The sequence below is a fragment of the Coffea arabica genome, chromosome 6c (genome assembly GCF_036785885.1).
Source record: "Coffea arabica cultivar ET-39 chromosome 6c, Coffea Arabica ET-39 HiFi, whole genome shotgun sequence".
Classification (NCBI taxonomy): Eukaryota; Viridiplantae; Streptophyta; class Magnoliopsida; order Gentianales; family Rubiaceae; genus Coffea; species Coffea arabica.
The window spans coordinates 21,765,546-21,774,688 of NC_092320.1; the positions used below are offsets into that span (position 1 = coordinate 21,765,546).

The window sequence follows — 9,143 nt, forward strand, 5'->3', positions numbered from 1 at the left end:
TATTGGCTGACAAGCCTAGCTCTTCCCCATGGTGTATTGGGGGTGATTTGAACGTAATCATGGCTCCTCATGAAAAACGGGGGGCCGTCCCTTTGCAGTCGGGGAAGGTGTGGAACTGTTGTCCTTCATGGAGAAGGCTGGGGTGTTTGATATAGGTTTTTCGGGTTCTAGTTTCACATGGTGTAATAACCGAAGAGGTAGAGCTAGAGTTTTAAAGCGGCTGGACAGGCTCTTAGTCAATGGGGCATGTTCGGATCTCTCTGCAGCCATCTCGGTGACCCATTTGGCACGACATCCCTCGGACCATGAACCATTGAAGATGTCGTTTGTTACTCGTTTAGACAACAAGCCACGGCCTTTCCGCTTATTGAATGTCTGGACAACTAAACCTGAGTTGTTAGAGGTGATTCGGCAGGCTTGGGGTCAAGAGGTTAGTGGGCCTCCTTTGCGGGTTCTGTCCTCAAAGTTGTTAGCAACGAGGAGGGCTATTCAGGCCTGGAACAAACAAAGCTTTGGGGATATTTTCGAGGCGGTTCGTAAGGCGGAGGTTGCCGTGCAACAGGCAGAGGAGGCCACGGATCAAGTTGATTCGGAGGAAGGTCAACTTGAGCTCAGGAAAGCCCAGGCAGAGCTGCGCTATGCGCTATCTACTGAAGAGCAATTCTAGAGTCAAAAGGCTCGGGTAAGATGGTTTCGTCATAGGGATCGTAACTCGGGATATTTTCATGTGGTGGTGAGGCAGCGACGGGTTCAAGGAATGATACATCGAATTAAGACATCCGATGGTGGATACAGATGCTGATATAGCACGGAAGGCAATAAATTATTTTCTACCCTCTTCTCGAGCCCTTCGATGGCTGCTTCGGATATGCTACACCTCATCCCTCCCACACTCTCAGGGGAGGATAATAGGATGCTGGAGGCATTTCCCTCCATAGAGGAGGTCTATTGGGTAGTGAGGGCAATGGATGGGGATAGTGCGGCTGGTCCGGATGGGTTCACTGGCAAATTTTTTACTTTTGCATGGGAGGTGATCGGCCAAGATGTCTATAATGCGGTAGTCAGTTTCTTCTGTGGGGCAGAGTTGTCTCAGTTCATCTCCTCTACCTCGATTGTGCTGATTCCTAAGACTCCAAACCCTAGGAATTTCTCTCAGTTTCGGCCAATCAGTTTGTGTAATTTTTTTAACAAGTTGCTAACCAGAATTTTGGCTGATAGAGTGGCAGGTGTCTTGCCACGGATTATATCCCCCCCAGCAGACAGGTTTTGTGAAGGGCCGGACTATAACAGAAAATTATTTGCTAGCTCAGGAGATCGTGTCGGGGATTGGCAAGAAAACTAGAGACAGCAACATTATCTTGAAGTTGGACATGTCAAAGGCTTACGATAGAGTATCATGGGGCCATATTATAGGTGTGCTGCGAAAGTTTGGTTTCGGGGAGCGATTTATAGATATGGTATGGCGGCTCTTGTCTAACGTCTGGTTCTCGATCATTATGGGGAGCGATTTATAGATATGGTGTGGCGGCTCTTGTCTAACGTCTGGTTCTCGATCATTATCAATGGGTCTTCGCATGGATTCTTTAAATCTACGAGAGGGCTACGGCAGGGTGATCCACTGTCACCAGCATTATTTATCATAGGGGCCGAGGTTATGTCGAGAGGTTTGAATAGTCTCACGGCAAACCCAGGATTCTTGGGGTTCACAGTCCCGTTTGGGTACCCCCTATTACTTATTTGGCTTTCGCAGATGATGTGCTTATATTTGCGAATGGGTCCTCCTCATCTCTGAAGGACATTATGCAAGTGCTGGAAAGGTACCAACGCTGCTCGGGCCAATTGATAAATGCTCAAAAGAGTTGCTACTTGGTTCATCCAGCGCTGCTCCCGGCTCGAAGAATGGTGGTTGAACGAGTCACCGCTTTTGCTTGGCAAGCGTTCCCTATACGTTACCTAGGGTTTCCGCTCTATTTTGGGAGATGCAAATTAGCTTATTTTGGGGAGGTGTGTCAGACCATTTTACGGAGGATTTTGTCATGAAAATCAAGGTTGCTCTTGTCTGGAGGCAGGATAACTTTGATTAAGCATGTGCTGTCCTCGATCCCTGTGCATTTGCTGTCAGCTGCGGTGATCCCGGGTACGGTGTTTAACACTATAGAGAAGGCCTGCGCGGACTTCCTTTGGAGGTCCTCCTCTGAAGAGTCAAAGTTTCATTGGATGCGGTGGCCTCAGCTGTGTTTCCCGATTGAGGAAGGGGGCGTGGGGTTTCGGAGATTTCGGGACGTCTATATGGCTTTCTCTTGTAAGCTTTGGTGGGTTTTTCGAGCAGGGTTGTCGTTGTGGGCGGCTTTCATGCATGCCAAGTAGAGGTAAGGGTAACAGACTCAGCAATCTGGCGAAGGATGTTGAATGTGAGTCGCCAAGTGGAGCTCTCTATGTTATGGTTAGTCCATGACGGGTCGTGCCATTTCTGGTATGACAACTGGCTGGGTACGGGGGCACTTTTCCTACTTGTTTCGGTTGTTCCAAATTTATCATTTCGGACTTTCATTGTCACTGGGCACTGGGATGTCAGCCTTTTGTCTCACACCTTTCCAGTAGAGATCGTTTCCTCAATTTTACAGCTCCCAGTTCCTCATGGGGGATATGCAGATGAAGTTGTTTGGACGCCCTCGCTTTCTGGCACCTTCACTTTGGCATCAGCTTTTCAGGAGGTTTGGCAGGCTCATAACTCATCAATGGTGTTGGCTAAGGTTTGGCACCCTTGGATCCCTGTGAAAGTGTCTTTCTTTATGTTGCGCTTGCTATTGGGAAGATTACCATTCCCGGAGACGTTACGTACTCTTGGCTTCCACTTGCCCTCAAAGTGTTTTTGTTGTTAAGAGGCTTCTGAGGAATCAATCGAACATGTCTTTTCTAGCGGTCGAATAGTGTTGGAGGTTTGGAATTATTTTGGGGGCCTTTGTGGGTTGAGCTGCCAAGTGGTTCCTTTGTTGGCTCGCATAGTTGCATGGTGGTTGCGGGTACAAGACTCTGCGATACAGCGGCTCATCTGTCTCGTGCTTCCGAGTATCGCTTGTTGGCATATTTGGAAAGCGAGGAATAAGGCAATTTTTGAGGGAGTCCGGATACGATCAGATGTCATCTGTCAGGCTGTTTTCTCAGAAATTAGATCCATTGTCGAGATCCAATTCAAACAATCTCCTGGAGCGCGGGCGTTTTGTCAGCTATATGATTGGTCGTGTTCACCGGTTGGTGGGTATGACCTCAAGGTTGTTCGCTGGGAGGCAAATGAGGTTGGGAGGCTTGTGCTTAATACGGATGGCTGCTCTAAGGGTAACCCAGGAGTAGGTGGAGGTGGTGGGGTCCTTCGGGATTCAATTGGGCTGCCCCTTTTTGCTTTCTCGGCCTTCTTAGGGGACATTACGTGTTTGCACGCGGAGGCTAGAGCCCTTCTAATAGGTCTTCAAATGTGTGCGCGGAGGGGCTTTGATAATCTATGTCTGTAGTCGGACTCATTGGTCTTAGTTGGAATTCTCCACCGGCGTATTCAATGTCCGTGGCATATTCGACGAGAAGTGCGGCAGATCCTGTTCGATTTTCGCATTGCTATAGGGAGGCTAACAAAGTTGCTGATGCGTTGGCTAATGTGGGAATAATTCATCCTGAGCAGCAGGTCAAAGTCTATGAATGTTTTCACATGCTTCCGAGGCAGGCCCGCGGGGAAGTCCGGCTAGATAGGATAGGAATGCCCTCAGTTAGGAAGGTTAGGCAGATGTAACAGCGACTTCTTTTATTCTTTTGATTATTTCCCTGCAATAAATTAAATGATTAGTTAAAAAAAATCATGAAATAAAATAAAATAAAGTTAAGTGAGTGTACACTTAATCATAAAAAAAAATACGATAATTGCACCTAAAACCAACCGTGCGTGTTCCAAATCCTTCCATAACCCTGAATCCACTAGACTAGTTGAATAATTTTTTAAATTGAAATCATGGATTCAAAATAGTGAATCCAAAATTATTAATAACTTAATGAGCCTTATATTATATATCAACCTAATGGACCCAGGGTTACATATCCACACATTACTCTCCCCACAGATGTGGGACTCCTGATTGGGGCCTGGGGTACTGCAAATTTAATGAATTTAATGGGTACAAGTCAAGAATCGGAAGCTTCGAAAAGAATAATCTCAAAACAATCTCGTGGAGCCAATTTTGTTAGCTCCACAATCGCCAGATCTCATCCGACAAAAGATTATTGAAGTTGACATTAGGCCCAAAAAAAAAATCAAAACAATCTAGTGGAGCAAGGTATTCTTCTGCCCAATTTGTTAGCCCCACAATTGCTAGATCTCATTCCATAAAAGAAAATGAAGATGAAAAATAAAAATTTGAAGTTAACATGTGAAATTATTGAATATGTTTGTTCAAATCCAACTATTCCCCAGTCAAATAGTTGTTTATATTTTAATATAGGCTTAATGGTGTAGTGTGTACTATTAGAAGGAAGTGCTCTGATATATAGAACCAAACCAAGGAAGAAAAGAAGAGAATAAAGAAATTGAAGAAAAGTCGAGAAATCAGGTTTCGACTAGTGGCGGAGCTAGGATCTTTATTTAAGGGATGCAATAATTTTAGGTTAAACTTATAACATATGATTTGTGAACTTTTGGTGCAATTAGTGTTTATTATAAGTTTAGTAAGCATGAATCAATTTATTTAATATTACAAAATAAAACCAAAAAATTGTTTTTTTTTCATTCACAATCAAATTAGCCGAATTTGCATAAAACATGATATCCTTCATCATCTGAGCGATTTTAAGAACCCTTCACAAAATTATATGGCCTCTGAAACTCTTTAACTGGTCAAGTACTAATCAAGAAAGCAGAAAGCTAACAAGAAGATAATTGCAACAGTTATGCTTAAAGATCAAATGTTCCAGCAACTCTTCTGACATGCAAGCTTACTGAGATGGTGATTCTTGATTTTGTTTACGAATTGGAGCCAAGGCCAGTGATGATGAAGAAGGAATTGCCTTCAGAACCCTGGTGCTATTGCTGTTGATCATGAGCTGTTTTGGTTGAGCTATATCTTCAGTTTCATGATCATTTATTGTTGTCAAAAGAACTTGCTGGGGATTGCTGTCTCTGGTAACTGTTTCGAAAGAAGAACTTGTTTCTATCTTGTTATTTATTATGAATTGTAGCTATTAAGTTATCTAGATAATAGTATAAAATTGTAGAATTATTAATATTACACATATGGGTAGATAATGTGTATACAATCAAACTGTCATATGAATATTTGATTCACTTCTAATTCGTATAGTTGGACATATAAGTGAAATTCAATTTTAAGTAAATAAAATTTATTAGAATGAAAATAGAAAAAAGAACCATGCTTTATTTCAAACTTCCATCGTAGAAATGGCAAGCGAGATTGTGAAAATTTTCAATATTTTTGTGGGACAATTGCGCGTCTGGATCAAATATTTTGAAAATTAAAGGTGGGCAAGAATGGGCAAAATAAAAGAAGGGTAAATTTTTTGTAAGTCATTTTGTAACTGTAGCTTCGCCCCTGGCCTCTACTGCGCTTGAAAAAGATTTCCTTCACGTAGGGACGTGTTCATAATGCATATGTACCAAAGAGAAAGAAAAAGGAAGAAAGTTAATGGGTCGGAAATAATCATTTCCTTCTTGCTATATCCCTTATTTGACGTTCATTTTGTGGCGCCTGTTTGTCGAGGCAGATTAGCCACATTGAATATACTTAAAGATTGGGGTATTGATGATTCTGACTTGTTTGTTCTATGTGAGAGAACAAGTGATCACTTGTTCTTTTTGAGTGTTCGATTTCGTACCAGGTCAGGATGCAAATTCAAGCACTATGTTTACTGTTCAGAGCCTCTTATCCATCTATGGTCAGTAGAATTAGAATGGTGGTGCGGGTGCCATCATTGTACTAATTCTTTCCGCCATCGGATTTGTAAGTTGGCATTGGCGCAACACTTTACCATATCCAGCGGGGAAGTAATCAGAAAATATTTCAACATGAGCAGGTGATTATCCAGAGAATGATTCACGATGTCCAATTTTGTTTGGCTACCTGTCGCAAGGTCGAAAAATGCAAATGGAATTCGGAGCTTACTCTTACAAAGTTTCACTTAATTTTTTAGTCGTAGTTGCTGTTTTGTTGTTTTTGTTTCATTGGTTGTCATTTCTTTACTTTGTACGGTTGCCAATACAAGTTGATTCAATTGATAATAATGGATCACTTTTCATTAAAGGTCGTGTGTTTAAATTCCATTGCCATCAATATGAGAGCTGTGTTAGTGAAACTTCTGTAAGCAATTTATGAATCCGGAGACATATCCTAATCCATGGTAATAATCGAAATTGAACCTATTCAAACTTATATTTATCAAAGAAAAAAAATTTCTTTGTATGACTATCACTTTGAACTTGTGGGGCTAGGTTTGCAGGTGCTTTAGAAAAGCTATGTTTTATTTATTTATTTTTAAACACCCCATGGACCATGGCCTATTCCTACTGAAACTTTCCCTTGGATGTTATGATTTTTAAATTAAAAAAAAAGCATGACACATTCTCCCAAGTTTTCTTTTTTTTTTCCTTCTTTCATATGGAAATTTACAGTTATCTGACTTGGGGGGTTGGAGGCACATATAGGCACACACATAATTCTCTGTATTCATGAAAAGTTGGATTCTGAAGAACAGTTATGATTTGGTCAAGGGGTATGTTTTAATAAAACAATAAGATGCAAATCTTGTGTTTAACATGTTAATTTTACTTTTTCTTTGACACATAATCTCTATTTAAATTTAAATTTTCTATTTTTGTACATATGTTATGTATCTAATTTCACTCGTCTAAAATAGTTTTATACACTAATAACATAGAAAAGATTAATCTCACACAAACATATAATGATTATTTTCTTCATTCAAAGTTGAATTCCCGAAAAAGGACTATAATTTTGGAATCAAAGGAGTATATTTGGAGATATTAGTTAGATCTTGTGTTTCCTTAACTTTGCCTTTTGCATCTTCAATATTCTGTTGTTGGATGAGATATAGAACTTGCGGGGAAAATTTTTTTGCCAGAACCGTACTTTGCTCCACTAGATTGTTTTGACTGCATTACTTTTTAATCTTTTGATTCTTCCCTGAAAAAAAAAAGGTCTTTTGATTCTTAGACTTGTCCTCACAGAATAAGGTATGTAAATTAACTTCATTTTCTTTAGAACGGTAAAAGTGACGGGGGAAATTATAAAAGTGATGGTTACAAACCCAAGGAACACAATACTAAAAGGTATCTTATCTTATCTCCCCTATAAATTGCACTAATATTCATTGTAGCTTTTCACACTAACAAATTCCTTGCCATTAGTTTAACCATTACTTTTTTTTTTATCCTCTCACTCCTCCTCATATCCTTTCCACTTTCAACTATCAGGTCCAAGATTTGAACCCTAACCTGATAGTGAGGAGAATTCTAAAAATCCTCTCTTGACCAGTTTATCAATTTCGATCTTGAGACTTCATCAAAATATTTCTTCCTCTGTCTCTCAACAATTTTCTGTGTAGGACTACAACTCAAGCTTTCAATAACTTAAATTAAAAGAGCTACGTGTTTATCTTTTGCAATCTCCTACTTTGTCCATTTCTCTGTAAAGTATATTTTGCAAGTATGCAGGCATAGATAATTTAATCATAGATTTACATAATTTCCCATCATTTTCATGTATCATTTAAGAACAGCACACTCTTGTGACTGTGGTCTTCATGCATTAATATTTGTTTCTTGAGGGCTTGATGCCACACAATACACGGTTCTATGATTAACCTTAGGAAATTGGGTATTAAAGTGCTATCCATAACAAGTTTGACACTTTTTTGTGAAGTAAAATGCCTCCTATGTCGAAGTTAGTTACAGAGAGAGAGAGAGAGAGAGAGAGAGAGAGAGAGAGAGAGAGAGAGAGAGAGAGAGAGAGAGAGAGAGAGAGAGAGAGAGAGAGATGAGGTAGTTTTAATGCAAGCTTTCAATTTAGAAAAATTGGGAGAATTGACCTGATTTCTGTTAACCATGTAACTATGAGGTTTTTTATTGGACGCAAATATGGGCTATATAGCAAAATTGTTTAATAGGTATTCATACCATATCTTAACATCTTGTTTTTTCTCTTTTGTTTCTTAATTCCTATCATATGTCAGGTTGGAGCTCTTTATAATTGATTAATCTGGTTATACATGTCAATGTCAAAATGGTGAAACTGTTAAAAAAAAGATTTAAATGCAGAAGAAAATGATAGAAAAAGGATGAATATCTTCTACACATAAAATTATTTCATCTTACTAAATTTCTTACTTTAATAATAATGTTGTGAAAAAAATGATGCACCACCATCTAAATGCCATTTTACAAAAGGTTAGTCATGACCTTAGTTGCAGCTAAAAGGGCTTCTTTTCTTTTTTTTTTTTGTTTTGTTTTGAGCAACGTCTAAAAAGCTACAATCGTAGTTCATTAATAGCACTAACAATGTTCCAAAAACAATCAATTGGCTCATCAGGAATAGCTATTTTCTTATTCAAAACAAAAATCAAGCTCTATTAATTCTAAAAAATTTTACCATACATATTTTTCCTTTATTTCACAATTGACTCATCATTAATATTACAATTACCAATTATGATTGGTTGGAAAAATAATAAAACTGATAAATACATAACATGATGAATGGAGTACAAGAATTAGGTCTTATTATTTGAGAGAGCATTTCTTTATCATATGGTGGTTATTTAGTTGCTCAGTTTACGAGGATGTAATGGTGAAAATTAACAAGCGAAAAGCAACTATAATTGAAAGTTGCACTTCCTTAATGTCTAGTACTACTTCCTAAGTCTTAGAAAGATTGTTACGTTACATTTCTATACAGCCACTACTAGATGTATGAAAATTAGTGATAACATCTAACAACAACACCTAATATTGTCATAAACAAAGTCATTTAATGACAATAATCCATATTGTCCCAAATTATTAATTTTTTATGACAACTTTATTATTGTTATTAATGAAATAAAATTTTTGTCAATACTTACGTAGGTGAGAA

At 38.9% G+C, this 9,143-nt stretch overlaps 1 protein-coding gene across 1 annotated transcript; it reads left to right on the plus strand.

The window, feature by feature from the left end:
• Positions 1-1,516: 1,516 nt before the first annotated feature.
• On the plus strand, positions 1,517-3,781 carry LOC140008683 (uncharacterized). The gene is made up of 5 exons (XM_072053532.1): positions 1,517-1,664; positions 1,751-1,817; positions 2,330-2,753; positions 2,886-3,472; positions 3,529-3,781. The coding sequence occupies exons 1-5, from the start codon at positions 1,517-1,519 to the stop codon at positions 3,779-3,781; spliced, it is 1,479 nt and encodes a 492-aa protein (XP_071909633.1).
• Positions 3,782-9,143: the final 5,362 nt, after the last annotated feature.